The sequence below is a fragment of the Myotis nattereri genome (genome assembly GCF_964212035.1).
Source record: "Myotis nattereri genome assembly, chromosome: 1".
In the NCBI taxonomy this organism is placed as follows: domain Eukaryota; kingdom Metazoa; phylum Chordata; class Mammalia; order Chiroptera; family Vespertilionidae; genus Myotis; species Myotis nattereri.
In genome coordinates this window covers 2108355-2124802 of record NC_138075.1, presented here as the reverse complement: position 1 = coordinate 2124802, position 16448 = coordinate 2108355, and the positions used below count along the sequence as shown (strand labels likewise).

The following is a 16448-nucleotide window of genomic DNA, read 5'->3' as shown; positions in this document are numbered from 1 at the left end:
GCGTTCTGCTTCCAGGAGAAGACCGCTCAGAAGCACAGCAGGCCGCGTGCAAAACCTGGAGGCTGGCCATTTTAGGGAGTGGCTCTCAGAGCACGGTTTGGGGGTTTCCAAGCCCCTCCTGGGGGTCACATCTGTTTCATCGCAATGGGAAGATGCGAATGTCCCTTTTCACTGGCGTTCTCTCACCAGGGCAAGGTGGAGTCTTCCAGAGGCTGCGTGACTTGTGATGTCACAAGAGAATGACATCAGGCCTGAGTCCAGCTGTCTCCCAGCACTGCCACGTTAAGAGATCATTGACAATGTAAACGTGCCACTCTTCTCCCACAGGAAAAGTAATATTTTAGTTACTTTTCATAAAAAATATTCGTTTAACATCACATGGCTTTAATTTTTGTAAGTTTTTTTTAAAAAATTAATCTTAGAGAGAGGAAGAGGGGGGAGAGAGAGAAATCGATCCATCAGTTGCCTCCTGCATGCACCCGGACGGGAGGGGCCCCGAAACCTGAGTATGTGCCCTGACTGGGAATCGAACCCTCCACCTTTGGATGTACGGGATGAGGCTCCAACCAACCGAGCCACACCCGCCAGGGCCAGTTATTTTTTGTTTTTAATTTTTATTCTCACCTGAGGATATGATTTCCTGTTTTTAGAGAGAAAGGAAGGGGGAGAAAGACAGAGGAGAGAGGGAGGGAAGGAGGGAGGGGGAGAGAGAGAAACATCAATGTGAGAGAAAAGCATCCATGTGAGAGAGAAACATTGATCCATTCGTTGCCTCCCATACCTGCCCCAACTGGGACCAAAGGTGCAACCCACGCCTGTGCCCTGACTGGGAATCGAACTTGCGACTTTTTGGTGCCTGGGACCACTCTCCAACCAACTGAGCCACACCGGCCAGTTATTGTTCAGAGCGTAAAGGAGCCCTGAGACGACCAGGTCTGAGAACCACTCTCTCGGAAAAAGAGTGTTTCAGACCTATGATGAGTTAGAAAGCTGCCGAGGGCAACACACATCTAGGGGGAACTTGAAGAGCATCCTGGTAAGCTATTTCAAGACAAAGCTTTTGAACTTCAAGCTTGACTGGAGATCAACAGATTTTTAATGTCTTTAGTTGCAAATCCAAGGCATCTTCAAAGACAACAATGTTGAAAGAACCGGCCGCCCCAGCAGATTCACTCAAAGTGCAGATGCGGCATTTTGTGGTTGGGAAGGTCAGCGGAGACGTGAAGGCCCTTCGGCCGTGGCTTCTGCTGCTTGTGGGAGAGGGCTGCTTCGGCATCGGCGGCACTGGGATTGCTGGGGGCTGTTTTCCCCTTGGGCGTGCAGCGCGGGCAGCTCTGGGAACGCAAATATGCAAACCCTCCAAGGCCCGCAGCCTCCATTGGCCTGTGAAGTTCCGTGTCCCCGGCCAAACATCATGCCATTGGAGGCTGCAGTATTCGGAATAGAATACAAGGTCCGGAGCTTGTAATATAGGTTAGTGGCGTGGCCAGGATTCGGGCCTGGGACTCCCAGCTCCGTGCTGAGTCAGGATAGTAAGAAGCTGGAAAATTCCTCGGCAAGCAGAATGGGGAGGTTGAGATAGCCGAACCAACTGGCCGAGCAACTTACAGCCAGATAACGAAGGTCACCTCCCTGGAGATGACATCTAGGCCTCGGCTGTATTTCAGCTCCAGGCCCAGAAAAGCAGCAACACCAAGTGGGTGATACACCAGGACCAGCTGCAGTGACCAATGAACCGCCTGCTCTGGCGCTGACCAATCGGTGGAGACCACGACCCCGAAAGAGCACACACAGGAAACCAGTGACTAGTTGGCTAAATCCTCCCGAGACCCCCTGAAAATTCTGGCCTGCAAGAGAGAGAGAAAACCCTCAGGACAAAGGGCCCAGAGCGCTCTCCCTCTGGGGAGCACACTGCACCATCTCCCCCCGACCCCACCTTCTCCCACAGGCGGGCACTCCCTAAAGGCTAAGGACCCCGCGAGGCTAGCGACCCGGGAGCAATGGGCAGTGACAGCTCACCGGGCTCACCCCGACCCCGGCTCCCAGGCCCCTCTCTCGACGGCCCCGGGAGCCAGAGCACCCAGCCCGGGCTCTCCTGTTGCTGCTTCTCTGCTAGGCCCTTCCTGCTGTCACTGTCCTCAGCTTTCGTAAACGTGCCCTCATGGTCACCTGGACTCCTGTTGGGAAATCCTTCCTGCACAAGGTCAGGAACCCACACGCACCTGGCCGCCGAGGCAGACCCGCTCAGGGCCGGGGGCCAGGTGCCCTGTCTGGTAACAGTGCCGTGCTGGGCACCAAGGGGACAAGCCCGCCTACTCGGACTTCGGCTGCACTTTCTTTCTTTTTAAAAACAATTTAAAAAAATAGCTTTTGGTACTGTGGTTTTTAAAATATATATATATTTTATTGATTTTTTACAGGGAGGAAGGGAGAGAGAGAGAGTTAGAAACATCGATCAGCTGCCTCCTGCACACCTCCACCTCTGTCCTCCGCCTTCCTCCACTGGTCCAGCAAGTGGCGGGGACCATGTCAGCAGCTCTGGGGTGTTGAGCGCCGTCCACGTGCCCAGGACCCCCACACCTGTGCCCCTCACCTCCTATCCGGCTGTGGGCGGTCAGTGCAGCTGAGATGCGGGGCTAAAAGGAGGAAGGTGCATTCAGTTGGCTTATGCTCCTTCTTCCGGGTCCTCAACTCGGCCACTGGGGCTGCCTGCCTTCGGGCCTTCACCACCTGCCCTTCCTCTGGGATCCTGAGTCCTCTTCCGTCCATGGGGCCTGGCTGTCCTGTAGGTGTCCTTCCTAACAGCCTTCCGTGACCTTCCCCTGCTCCTCTCCCCCAGATCGGGTGCAAGGGGTCCCAGTGCCGCAGCCAGTTGCTGACCTCGGCACGACAACCACACTCCCTTCCCAGGCTGGCTTCCACCGGCGCCCCATCCCCGCGGCCCTGCCCTGGGCCAGGTGCAAGCCTCCCTTAGAGACCCTCAGAGGGCGAGGCTGGGTCTGGCACATCCCGGTCCATTGACGCCTCGCCCCCACTCCCCAGAGGGCCCTGGGGTCACATTACGCAACGCCGGGTCACCGCAGGGGGTGGCGGACCTGGGAGCCCGGAGGGACCTGAAAGCCCAGGTCGCTGGGTGGGGGCGGGGCCAGCCAAGCTCCCAGCAGGCCTAGCGTGGCTGGGCGTGGGTTGGAAGGCACGAGGCCTGGGCACGTGGGCGCTGGTGCATTCTGATTGGAGGGCCTGGAGCAGGGCGGGGCCTTGGGGCACACTCTGATTGGAGGGCCTGGAGCAGGGCGGGGCCTTGGGCGCGACGCTGATCCACGTTCCCAGGCAGTCCAGGCGGTTGAGGCGCTGCCGAGGCCAGGCCGCGACCATGCTGCGCAAGCTCACCATCGACCAGATCAACGACTGGTTCACCATCGGCAAGACCGTGACCGATGTGGAGCTCCTGGGCTCGCCGCCCGCCTTCCCGGCGGAGGCGGCCAGAGACGAGGCCCAGCGCAGGAACAGAGCCCCTGGGGTCAGCCCCGTCGCCGCCCAAGCCCAGGCCGAGGCCCAGGCCCAGGCGCAGGCGCAGGCACCGGCACCTGCGCAGGCGCATCAGGGGGCATCCAGGAGGTAGGCGGCCGCGCTGCGGGTGGGAGCGGGGCCGGGACAACGAGGACGTGGGCCCCATTGGCACGTCCCTGGTCCCCGCTGCCTGGGCGATGCCTGGCCGCCCCAAAGCGAGCTGGCCACAGACAGCCCTGTCTCGCCACCATACCAGCTAACCTCTCCCTACCAGATGCGGAGTTCTAGTCTTTTTATTAATAGGATATTCTATTTTTTTAATTGACTTTTAGAGAGAGAGGGAGAGGGAGAGGGAAACATCAATGGGGAACGGAACCCTGACCTCCTGGTTCCTAGATCGATGCTCCATCACTGAGCCACGCGGCTGGGCTGGGCTGGGCTGTTTCCTTAGAGCAGTTGAATTTTACATAAAAATTGAGTGCAGAGTGCCGTGGGGCCCCCCACCCCCCCAACACCGCCAGCATTTGCCCGATTGGTAACGTGTTGCTCTAATGGGCTACGGATGAAGCGGTGTGGACACATCGTAGCTAAGAAGGGGGTTCCCTCTTGGTGTTGGTTGTGCAGTCTGTGGGTTTGGGCGCATGGACGGGGGCATGCGTCCCCCATCAGCATCACACCAGCGCTTTCCCTGCCCTGAAAATTGCCCCGCCCCGCCTATTCATGCCCCCCGCCCTGGCAACCGCTGGTCTCTTTAATCTCTCTGTTGTTTTGCATGTTCCAGAATGTTCTGTGGCTGGGATCACAGGTACGTAGCCTGTTCAGATTGGCTTTTTTCACTTAGCCAGACGCGATTAAGGTTCCTCCAGGCCTTTTCATGGCCCGAGAGCTCCTTCTCCTCAAGTGCTCAGTCACATCCCATGTCTGGGTACCACCTACTGGAGATCACGTGGGCGGCTTCCGAGTTTGGACAACTACGAGTAAAGCTGCCGTGAGCACCCAGGCCCAGGCTTTTGTGGGGTCAGACGTTTTCAACGCAATTGGACAAATACCATGGAGCCTGAAAGCTGGAGCTTTGTTGGGTTTTGTGGGCGCTCGGCTCCCCTCTGTTGTTTGACGTAGCAGCTGCTGTCTGGGCATGTGGTTTTGGTGGCACAGGCAGGGGACGCCCGCTGTTTTTAGGGGCCAGACCTGGTGAGCAGGACACCTGCTCTCTCTCAAGGCCCTGGAGGCACCTCTAGCCCCGAGCGTCTGCCTCCCTGCTGGGCCCCTCCCCCCAGTTCAAGGCCCTTTACAGTCCGCAGAGTGGTTTTGTTTGTATTTTAAGTTGACCTTGTCTGTTGCTCTGTCTGACCTGTGGGCCAGGCTCTCATGGTGGCCCAGCCTGTGCAGGCCCAGGTGCACCGGGGGCCTCGGGGGATGTTTCCTGGCGGCCTGAGGGCAGAGACCCGGTGCCTGTGTGCTTGTGCCTTTGCTCCCTGGGCTTCCGCCCTGAGTGACCGCAGGCTGCCCTCCTTACTGCCCCCCCACCCCCAGCCCGCTGCCTAGACGTGGAGGACGGACAGCATTGCCTTTAAATAACTCGTCGTGGTGTGATACTGGAAGTAAATTATTACCCTTGTCAGAAATGATAGTGTAGATTTAAGTGTCCCTATAGCTACTAAGGATCAGTTTTTTAAATTTCCAGTCCTTTATGGACTGAGACTTTTGTAAAATAAATGAAAAGACAAAACATAAGTCCCATTCTAAAAATCATTACAATCAGTGTCTGACATTACTGTGAAATTGCCAGGAGAGTGACGGGTGCAGGCAAACAGTGTCACCATCGTCTGTCTCCATCCGCCTCCTGACAGGAGCGTCCTGGCCTGCACACGCGCACATCTCATGCCAGGCCCGTGCGTGGTGGGCACAGGGAAGCACCGTGGAGCCCTGTTAGCCCTCCACACAGCTGTGTGTGTGTGTGTGTGTGTGTGTGTGTGTGTAGGTGTGTGTGTGTGGGGGGGGGGGTGGCTCCGACTGTAGATGAGAAAAGGTTGGGTGGGAGAGTGGCTTGTTGCTCAGCTTCCAGGAGGAAGTCCTGGGAGGTGATGGCCCCAGAGCTGTCCCTGGAGCCTGTGCTGGGTGACACGGCAGAGGGACTTCGCAGACGCACTCGAGGGTTCAGAGCCTAGAGGAGGGAGCCTACCTGGGTTATCTAGTCGCATGCACCCTTCAAAGCAGAGACCTCTGACGCGGCGGGGATTTCAGGCGGGAGAGGGACTGGCCTGGTCTCGTTAGATGAGGCCTCAGGGAAGCACGAGAAGGGCTGTGGGCTGTGGGCGTGCAGGGCCCGGGCTGGTCCCAGCTGATGCTCCCCAGCAAGGAAAGGGGGCCTCAGACCTACGACTTCAAGGCACTGAGTTTGGCCGCATGAATGAGGCTCCAATGGGGATGCAGCCCTGTGAGCACCTTGATGCTGGCCTGTGGGACCCTCCGCAGGGGACCCAGTGCGTTTCCCTGCGTTTCCGGCTTACAGACCTGCGGTCCCACAGGGCTGTGTTTTAAGCTGAAGTTGTGGCACAGGCACACCTCAGAGATTCTGCAGGTTCGGTCCCAGACCACGCAACCAGCGAGTGTCACAGTGAAGGGAGTCACGTGAACGTGGGTTCCCAGAGCTTGTAAAAGCCACGCTCACACCATGCTGTGGCCTGTACGCATGCAGTACAGTGTGTTTGAACCTGTGGACATACCTTCACTAAAAATGCTAGCCATCAGCTGGGCCCGTTGGCACAGTGGCTTCATAGCCTCGCCCCTGCGGGTTGCCTCGCCTTCCCTCTCTGAAGCACGCAGGGCCTGCGGGCGGTATAGAGCCAGGCAGGCCTGTCAGTGGTGATGGCAGCACAGGAAGCGAGCCTTTGGGGCGCCGGCCCACGGAGCCAGTCCCTGCTCAGTGCCTGGCACGCGTGGACGCGGGCACTGTGGGCTGCGTCCTGGGTCTCTGCGCAGGGAGTTCCTGCGAGAAGCCTCTCGATGGGAGCGCCCTGGGCGGTGCCTCCTGGACACGGAGGAACAGGGCACAGCAGCGAGCGGCTCCTTAGTGTCGGCCTCTCCGGGCTCCTCAGGGGCCCGCCCATCGAACCCTGGTCGGCTTGCCCCAGTTTATTGCGCGGCTGGGATTGGGGCCACGGGAGGCCGGCCCGGGCTGTGCTGGGAGCCAGGCCCGGCGCGGGCTTTGGCGTGTATGTTCTGTTCTTTTTTCTTGTTAGATGAAAAGTAACCCCCACAAATCTCCAAATATAAAATTATAGACATTAGGTTCCTTGGAATTACCTTTAAGAATGGGAAAGGCTAGCCCTAGCCCGTTTGGCTCAGTGGCTAGAGCATCGCCTGCCGACTGAAGGGCCCTGGGTTCGATTCTGGTCCAGGGCACGTGCCTCCTTGCGGGCTTGCTCTCCTGTGTGGGAGGCAGCCGGCTGATGTGTCTCTCACACTCACGTTTCTTTCTCTCTGTCTCCCCCTCCCACTCTCTCTCTCAAATGCAGTTCAAAAAATATCCTCGGGTGAGGATTAACAAACAAACAGGAATGGTAAAGTCTAGCATTTGATCATAAAAATAGATGACTAATGAATAATTTCCTACTTTAGTGAAATTATGACATTTTTAAATTAGATATTAAATATGTTGCTATTTTAAATGAACATGATATTGGTGTAAAGTACATGTCAGCATTGTTTCCTTCGAGAGTAGCAGCTATCAGTGTTAAAGCAGGCCATCTCTTTCCTGATCTGACACACAGCTGTGATTTTATACTTTCCCTTAATTGTGCTGAGATTAACAATGGAGTGAGTGTCAGGATGCAGCTTCGTCTTCACGCTGCCCTCGCTGCTGCCCTCACTGCTGCCCTCACTGCTGCCCTCGCTGCCCTCACTCCTGCCCTCACTGCTGCCCTCACTGCTGCCCTCGCTGCCCTCACTGCTGCCCTCGCTGCCCTCACTGCTGCCCCTCGCTGTCCTCACTGCTGCCCTCGCTGCCCTCACTGCTGCCCTCGCTGCCCTCACTGCTGCCCCTCGCTGCCCTCACTGCTGCCCCTCGCTGCCCTCACTCCTGCCCCTCGCTGCCCTCACTGCTGCCCTCGCTGCCCTCACTGCTGCCCCTCGCTGCCCTCACTCCTGCCCCTCGCTGCCCTCACTGCTGCCCTCGCTGCCCTCACTGCTGCCCCTCGCTGCCCTCACTCCTGCCCCTCGCTGCCCTCACTGCTGCCCTCGCTGCCCTCACTGCTGCCCTCGCTGCCCTCACTGCTGCCCCTCGCTGCCCTCACTGCTGCCCCTCGCTGTCCTCACTGCTGCCCTCGCTGCCCTCACTGCTGCCCTCGCTGCTGCCCCTCGCTGCCCTCACTGCTGCCCCTCGCTGCCCTCACTCCTGCCCCTCGCTGCCCTCACTGCTGCCCCTCGCTGCCCTCACTGCTGCCCCTCGCTGCCCTCACTGCTGCCCCTCGCTGCCCTCACTGCTGCCCCTCGCTGTCCTCACTGCTGCCCTCGCTGCCCTCACTGCTGCCCTCGCTGCTGCCCCTCGCTGCCCTCACTGCTGCCCCTCGCTGCCCTCACTCCTGCCCCTCGCTGTCCTCACTGCTGCCCTCGCTGTCCTCACTCCTGCCCCTCGCTGCCCTCACTGCTGCCCCTCGCTGCCCTCACTGCTGCCCCTCGCTGCCCTCACTGCTGCCCCTCGCTGCCCTCACTGCTGCCCCTCGCTGCCCTCACTGCTGCCCCTCGCTGCCCTCACTGCTGCCCCTCGCTGCCCTCACTGCTGCCCTCGCTGCCCTCACTGCTGCCCCTCGCTGTCCTCACTGCTGCCCCTCGCTGCCCTCACTGCTGCCCCTCGCTGCCCTCACTGCTGCCCTCGCTGCCCTCACTGCTGCCCCTCGCTGCCCTCACTGCTGCCCTCGCTGTCCTCACTCCTGCCCCTCGCTGTCCTCACTGCTGCCCCTCGCTGCCCTCACTGCTGCCCCTCGCTGCCCTCACTGCTGCCCCTCGCTGTCCTCACTCCTGCCCCTCGCTGCCCTCACTCCTGCCCCTCGCTGCCCTCACTGCTGCCCTCGCTGCCCTCACTGCTGCCCCTCGCTGCCCTCACTGCTGCCCCTCGCTGTCCTCACTCCTGCCCCTCGCTGCCCTCACTGCTGCCCCTCGCTGCCCTCACTGCTGCCCCTCGCTGCCCTCACTGCTGCCCTCGCTGCCCTCACTGCTGCCCCTCGCTGCCCTCACTGCTGCCCCTCGCTGCCCTCACTCCTGCCCCTCGCTGTCCTCACTGCTGCCCTCGCTGCCCTCACTCCTGCCCCTCGCTGCCCTCACTGCTGCCCCTCGCTGCCCTCACTGCTGCCCCTCGCTGCCCTCACTGCTGCCCTCGCTGCCCTCACTGCTGCCCCTCGCTGCCCTCACTCCTGCCCCTCGCTGCCCTCACTGCTGCCCCTCGCTGCCCTCACTGCTGCCCTCGCTGCCCTCACTGCTGCCCCTCGCTGCCCTCACTGCTGCCCCTCGCTGCCCTCACTCCTGCCCCTCGCTGCCCTCACTGCTGCCCTCGCTGCCCTCACTGCTGCCCTCGCTGCCCTCACTGCTGCCCCTCGCTGTCCTCACTGCTGCCCTCGCTGCTGCCCTCACTGCTGCCCTCACTGCTGCCCTCGCTGCCCTCACTGCTGCCCCTCGCTGTCCTCACTGCTGCCCTCGCTGCTGCCCTCGCTGCTGCCCTCACTGCTGCCCTCACTGCTGCCCTCACTGCTGCCCCTCGCTGTCCTCACTGCTGCCCTCGCTGCCCTCACTGCTGCCCTCGCTGCCCTCACTGCTGCCCCTCGCTGCCCTCACTCCTGCCCCTCGCTGTCCTCACTGCTGCCCTCGCTGCCCTCACTCCTGCCCCTCGCTGCCCTCACTCCTGCCCCTCGCTGCCCTCACTGCTGCCCCTCGCTGCCCTCACTGCTGCCCTCGCTGCCCTCACTGCTGCCCTCGCTGCCCTCATCCTGCCCCCGCTACCCTCACTCCTGCCCCTCGCTGCCCTCACTGCTGCCCCTCGCTGCCCTCACTGCTGCCCTCGCTGCCCTCACTCCTGCCCCTCGCTGCCCTCACTCCTGCCCCTCGCTGCCCTCACTGCTGCCCCTCGCTGCCCTCACTCCTGCCCCTCGCTGCCCTCGCTGCCCTCACTGCTGCCCCTCGCTGTCCTCACTGCTGCCCTCACTGCTGCCCCTCGCTGCCCTCACTGCTGCCCTCACTGCTGCCCCTCGCTGTCCTCACTGCTGCCCTCACTGCTGCCCCTCGCTGCCCTCACTGCTGCCCTCGCTGCCCTCACTCCTGCCCCTCGCTGCCCTCACTCCTGCCCCTCGCTGCCCTCACTGCTGCCCCTCGCTGCCCTCACTCCTGCCCCTCGCTGCCCTCGCTGCCCTCACTGCTGCCCCTCGCTGCCCTCACTGCTGCCCTCGCTGCTGCCCCTCGCTGTCCTCACGCCTGCCCCTCGCTGCCCTCACTGCTGCCCTCACTGCTGCCCTCACTCCTGCCCCGCGGGTCTCCCTTCTGAGAGGATGCCCTGGCAACACAGTCACGGGAGAGAGGATTCACGCCACTCATTTATTTTGTTCTGTGTGTAGCTTCGTCTTAGAATCAAAGTCCAGGTTGATGTCGGGGTTTCACACAGAATTTGTCAAATTTCCGACTGCACACTGGTAGACGCCCTAGTTCCTGTGAGACGCTTTGCGGTATAAGAAAATACTTCAAATGTTTTTTTCAAAATATTTAGGAAACATTTTAGTTGTTAGGAAACATTGCACTCTGGAGGGGTTCAGAGGGAACTCTGTCTAAAACAGGACGCGCCACAGCGATTTTTAACTCGGACCTCGCGACAGAGAGGCGTGGGGCACGTCCCCTCGTTCCGAATGTGAGGCTCCGGCGCGCCATGGTCCTGCAGCGCCGCTGGCCACCAGCAGCCTAGCTGGGCGGGGGGCCGTACGGCAGGTTCCACGTCCTGCGCGAGGATGTGGGGAGCCTGTTCTCCGCGTGTCGGTCCACGTAACTGGAAACAGTGGGAATCTCATCCTGGTCTGAACTCCGGGCGCGGTCCCCCACGCCCCCCACCGCCAGGCCCGGCTGCCCGCCTTTCTCAGGGCTACCCAGGGCGTCCTCCAGAACTCGCTTGAAGATGTGGACAATTTCCCAGGGCAGCACATCATTTTCTGCCAGAACTTCTCGAAACCTAGAGGCAAGCAGTGACGCACACGTGGGTCAGGCCGTTCCCTTTCCACCCCCGTCTCCCACATGCAGCCTGTCCCGTGGCCGCGTGGCGGCGCCCACCTGTGGGTCTGCACGCGGCTTAGTTTAGGCGTCTAGGACAGGGATCTCAGTGACGGAAAACATGTCTAGCCGGTAAGGTAGTGACAGGTAGTTCTCAGAGGTGTTCGGTTGCTGATAGAGGGCCCTTGCCCGCCTGGATGCGTGAGTGCTGAGGCCCACGGTACGGGCATCAGGAGGAAGTGGGGGCTGTTACCTGCTGAGAATGGCTCCCGCCTGGCAGGGCTGAACTTGCGCACAGAGAGCTTCCAGCTGCCTCTGTTCAGTAGCAGGGATGGTCGTGTGGGGGTTCTGGTAGGTTCTCAGCCAGGTGTACTCCACACCCGCCCGCGCCCCGGGGTGCTCGTGGCCCACCTCTTGTATGAACCTCTCTCGCTCCTGCAGGTGCCACTGCAGCTCCCGCAGGAGCGTCCTGGCCACGGCCTTGGAGCCCGGGCGGCGCGCCGCTTGGCAGGGGTTGTGCTTGGGCCACCTCATCCAGCCGAAGAGTGGCATCTGGCCTGTGGGAGTGTCCCCGCTCATTTATTTGCGTACAGTGTCACGGTTCTGATGAGCAAATATTTGTCTCTTCATAATACATTTCCCAGAAAAGTGGATGAATTTTCCACTGGTTAGATATACAAAGTAAGATCGAAACGTGATTAAAGTCTTTTAATTCCTAACTAGGTCGGTGCCCTGAACCAAGCTTTAAAAATACTTTGTGTAGCTAAGCAGACAGGAAATACACAAAGTGAGAGAGAATCTGCAGACTGAACATTTTCTGACAGTCACACTGAACACTTGCTCTTAAAAGTTCTTAGGACACTTTAAAATAATAGCATACAGCCCAGTGCTCCGGAAACATGCTTGACACGGCTTGGACAGACAGGGGTCAGAGCGTACCTGGGGCTGCGGTCCGCTGTGGGTGCTGACTCGGCTGCGGCCGCCGTCTCGCTCGGCCCCTCCGCTGCTCCTGCTGTGCCTGCGGAAGGCGCCTCCGCGCTCACCACTGGGGCTGCACTTGAAATAAATAACTTTCTATGTTAGGAACGAGGTTGTGAAGTCTTCCCGTGGAGAGCGCTCATTAATTCACCTTGTAAGCAAGCGGAAGAAACGACAAAAATAACTTACTACCGCAGCTGCACCACTTACATAAGGCTGCCTTTTGAATGCAGCTCAGGCATCTGAAAAGATGCCGGCGGCGCCGGTGCTGGCCCTCGATGCGTTCAGACGTGGGTCGGGGAGGGATGTGGACGCCAAGCCAGCAGATGTGCCCCCAGGACGCGGGGCTGTCGCCTGCCGCTGCCTGCTGCGCGCTGCCGGGTCACAGTGGAGCTGCAGTTCGTGCCTCTGGAGTTCCAAAAATAACCTTGTTGCTTTGATTCTTCAGCTTCGCTCCCAGGCATTGGGAGCAGGTCCCCGTCCTCTGTGGTGACAGCAGGGAAAGTGGACCAGGCTGGACTGTTTGCGAAGCACCCGCTCTGAGCAAGTCCCATAACCAAGTAAAAGGGGCAGAGCGCGCTGGGTCGTAGCCGTGACTCTACTCGTTTCTTTCTGAATAGGAGGGTGTGCAGGCGGGTCACAGCGAGTGGAGGCCACGTGTATGCAAGCGGATTACCGACGTGCATGCAATCTCTGGAAGCACGGTGCTGAGGCAGGAATGGATTAAGGCCGGGAAAATGGACCCGTGAGGACATATGACTCACTGCAGCGACCACCGCCTGTCTGGCGGGTGCGGAGGGCCAGGGCGCAGGCGGGGTCCCCTCCCCAGGCCTGTGTTCGATGACAGCGCAGCGGCTTCGCCTTGGATGACATTTCACAGTCTTTCTCTCTGGCCTTTTCCTCCAAATGACCCGTGAAGAATAGACTGGTTCACGTTAGCCCTGCGTGTCGTGGTGAGAGAGGCCGAGGTGTGGCCTCCGCAGCGCCAGCTGCTCACAGGGCAGACGGCGCCATTGGCGGCCGGTGCTCGGGACAGTGCCCTGCGGCCTCTGCTGCTGCTTCCCCGGGTGTCCGCCTCTGATGGCGGGATTCATGCTGCCTCGGACATGGTGCAGGCCACCTGGAGCATGTTGGCTGCGGAACCAGCACAGGGTTTCTGCTCAGGGCTCTGCAGGCTTCCCGCGTCCCCCCACCTGGCCCCTCTGGCTCTGCCCAGAGCACGCTTTGTCCCAGCCAGGCCTGACCCTCGCCGCCCCTCTGGGCCGCCTTGGCTGTGCCCGCATGCAGACCTGCGCGGCCCTTCTCACTTTTCTTCTGATCTTTGCCTAAATGTCTCCTTGTCCTATTAGCATTGCCCCTCTCCTCTCTGCTGCGTTCTCCCTGGGAACCTGTCACCGCTGCCACACTCCCCATGGTCCTTCCCTACCCAGCCAACTGCAGCCGCCAGGCTCTGAGTGACGCTGTGCTGAGGGAATAGGAGTAGATAGCAGGGAAACTGTGAGCAAAAGAACGCTGGTGGGGCCGGTGTATCAGACAAGTGGTGCCTTTAATGCGAATCCATTGTATTCAAGTGACTGCACACTTCAGTGCTGGCATCACCGTGCTTCTGACAGCAGCGCCTTCCAGGTGGACCCTCCCAGGAGCCCCAAGTGTCGCGGGTGGTTTGCATGTCACAGTGCGAGTGTCTTTTCTCACTGAACGATTTGGACATTTAAAAAAACTGATTTTAGAGAGAGAGGAGGGGAGAGGGAGAGAGGAACATTGAATGGCTGTCTCCAGTATGCCCAGGCAGCAATTGAACCCACACCCAGGCGTGTGCCCTGACTGGGAATCAAACCAGCGGCCTTTTGGTGCACAGGACACCGCTCAACCAACTGAGCCACACCAGCCAGGCTGTTTGGGACCTTGTGTCTGTTAGTGTGGGGGTATAGCCTCCGTTGGCATTCTTTAAAAAAGGAAACAGGTTAAGTAAGAGGCCATAGGTGAGCGTGGCCCTCTGTGGGGCCTTTCCCCCCAGGTTTTAACTCTCACAAGTCTGATGAGAAGGCACCCTGCCTCCCGGGGCCCTTAGGCCCTGCCTGTCACAAATGAGGGTCCTGCAGGTCTGGATGTCTCTTCCCTGGGATGACGCTCCAGGGCCGGGCTTGGCTGTCGCTGCTGCGCCTCTGGGTCTGAGACTGCCTCCCGTGTGCTGGCGACGGGCAGCACTCGCTGAATGCCCCGAGGCGTCGGCACCGCCTTGCCCGCGCCTGCTGCCCCCACGTGCTCTGCAGAAGACATGGCGGGGACAGGTGTTGGCTGCAGAGCTGTGGGCTCTAATGGACACGGCAGGCGGCCTGCCTTCAGAGGAAATGCCAGACCGATCTACCACCCTCCCTGTAATCTAAGAATTTATTTATTTGCCAGTTTGAAGGATGAAGGAATGGTTTTGCATCACTTCAATTTGCATCTGCTTGGAAAATGACTACGAATTTGAGTGTATTTTTACTTTTTTTGCTGTTGTTGTTAATCTTCACTGAGGATATTTTACCATTGCTTTTTAAGGAGAGTGGAAGAAAGGGAAAGAGAGAGAAACAACAGTGTAAGAGAAACACATTGATTGGTTGCCTCCTGCACGAGCCCCAACCAGGGCCTGGGCTTGGGCCAGGGAGGAGCCTGCAACCAAGGTACATGCCCTTGACCAGAATCAAACCCGGGACCCTTTGGTCCGCAGGCCGACGCTCTGTCCACTGACCCACACCGGCTACGGCTTCTTTTACTTATTTATGGACCATTTGCATTTCTTCTGTGACTTAGTGAAGAGCGTTCAGGCCTTCGGCGCAGGTGACGCCTTGGCTTTTTGGAAACAGTGTACTAAGTTCTGATACTCTTTGCAGGTCACTGAGCCAGAAGAGCGGGGAACTGGAGTATATCAACAAGTACCGACAGCTCGAAGCACAGGAGTTTGACATGCATGGCAGTGACCACCCAGCCCGCGGGCCAGGTAACCGGCATCGTTCACTGTTGCAAAATGGGAAGTGTGAGCTGTTCACTCGCTAAACGTTACTTCTTTTTTTTTTAATTGAATTTTTTGGGATGATGGTTAATCAAATTATATAGGTTTCAGTGTACAATTCTATGATATATCACCTGCACAATGTATGATGTAGCCTTTTGGTCAGTAGAGTTCATGCTGCTTGCTAATTTGGGATTTGGGGGGCTAAAGTGATCATTTTTCTCTTTTGAATATAGGTTCTAAATCAGCCGTGGGCAAACTACGGCCTGTTTGAAATGAATAAAACTAAAAAAAAAAAAAAAAGACCGTACCCTTTTATGTAATGATGTTTACTTTGAATTTATATTAGTTCACACAAACACTCCATCCATGCTTTTGTTCCGGCCCTCCTGTCCAGTTTAAGAACCCATTGTGGCCCTCGAGTCAAAAAGTTTGCCCACCCCTGTTCTAAATAGTCTGTTCTTTGGAAGACTAATAATGTTATCTTACTATTAATTAGAAACTTATTTAAGAATTATAGTTTAAGAAAAATAAGTATATTAAGACAAAAATCTAACCAGAGCATAACTTGTAACGTGAAGGTGAAGGGCCTTATCCTAGCACCCGCCCTCAAGGACAGGCCGCTCTGCTCTGAGTTTGGATGAACGACTTTCTGTAGCAGCAGCGCTGCTCACCCGGACTTCCGCGGGCCAGCCGGCAGCCGAGGGCTCTGCTCCTGCTCGGCGTGCGGGCTCCGGCCAGGGACAGAGGTCGGGTAGAGCAATAGTTCCTCTTCAGTAGCCTTTAGAGCAGGGTGGGCAAACTTTTTGACTCGAGGGCCACAGTGGGTTCTTAAACTGGACGGAGGGCCGGAGCAAAAGCATGGATGGAGGGTTTGTGTGAACTAATATAAATCAAAGTAAACATTATTACATAAAATGGTACGGTCTTTTTTTTTTTTTTAGTTTTATTCATTTCAAATGGGCTGGATCCGGCCCGTGGGCCGTAGTTTGCCCACGGCTGCCTTAGAGGCCATGGAGCAGAGTCCGCACACAGCACATCCCAGCACGTCCTCCGTCCTCCGTCCTCTGGGCTGACGGGGCCTCCTGACAGCTGAGGTGCTGGTGCCGCCCTCGCTCCGGAGGTCGGAGCCGTTGCCGTGCCCACTGCTCGCTGAGCTTTGTGGCCCCATTTCTGTCACGTGCCTCACGTTGCTGTCTCACTGGTGGCCTTTCACCTGTGCCTCCCCCGCCTTCTTGCCTGTTGCCGACTTTGGCCCGGTGCCTCCACATGGTCTCCTCAGCCCTTCGGTTCTTAAAGAGGATGTTTGTGGACTTCGTGCAGCCTCTTGAGCTGCCCCCCCAGTTGGTCAGACACCCAGTAAGTTGGTACCAGAAGTGGTGGTTCTCAGTGCGCGTGCCCCCACCGGTTCTCGCGTCTCTAAGGAAAGGACCAGCTGTGCGGGGAGAACGCTGGCTGCGCAGCCGCTTCTCTGGGAAGCCAGGGCGCCCCCTAGCCGGCGAGGGCGAGCGGTGACCCGATGGGGAGGGCGTGCGGCTCCAGCAGCAGCAGGAGAGCCACGCAGGCTGGTGTGGAGACACATGGTCTGGGTGTCCATTTGGGGAAGGGCGTTGGGGCCAGGCAATGCGCTGGCTACACCTAGGACCGCGGCCCTGTACACACATCCAGCGCCCCGGGCTCGGAGCCCCTGCGGCCTGCGGAGTTGCCCCTGGGGGAGAAGCAG

General features: G+C 58.8%; 2 protein-coding genes across 2 annotated transcripts in view; one reads left to right on the top strand and one right to left on the bottom strand.

Annotated features, from left to right (window-relative positions):
* Positions 1-3373: 3373 nt before the first annotated feature.
* Positions 3374-16448, top strand: part of TDRD9 (tudor domain containing 9) — a gene marked incomplete at its 5' end in the record, with an annotated part of 57105 nt that continues 44030 nt past the window's right edge. Inside the window, 2 exons of the mRNA XM_081110979.1 lie at positions 3374-3618; positions 14607-14713. Of these exons, the coding sequence (XP_080967105.1) occupies positions 3374-3618; positions 14607-14713 (352 nt within the window). The remainder of the gene's footprint in view (positions 3619-14606; positions 14714-16448) is intronic.
* On the bottom strand, positions 10081-12344 carry RD3L (RD3 like). Its single transcript, XM_081110989.1, has 4 exons — positions 11941-12344; positions 11692-11808; positions 11006-11309; positions 10081-10714 (listed from the first exon to the last, which is right to left on the bottom strand). The coding sequence occupies exons 3-4, from the start codon at positions 11302-11304 to the stop codon at positions 10450-10452; spliced, it is 564 nt and encodes a 187-aa protein (XP_080967115.1). The 5' UTR covers positions 11305-11309; positions 11692-11808; positions 11941-12344; the 3' UTR covers positions 10081-10449.

Excerpts from the sequence above, each read along its gene's own strand:
- RD3L (XM_081110989.1), bottom strand. The coding sequence starts at position 11,304 with ATGCCACTCTTCGGCTGGATGAGGTGGCCCAAGCACAACCCCTGCCAA. Across the intron at positions 10,715-11,005 it reads GCGGGAGCCATTCTCAGCAG|GTTTCGAGAAGTTCTGGCAG; the intron begins GTAACAGCCCCC and ends GCTTGCCTCTAG.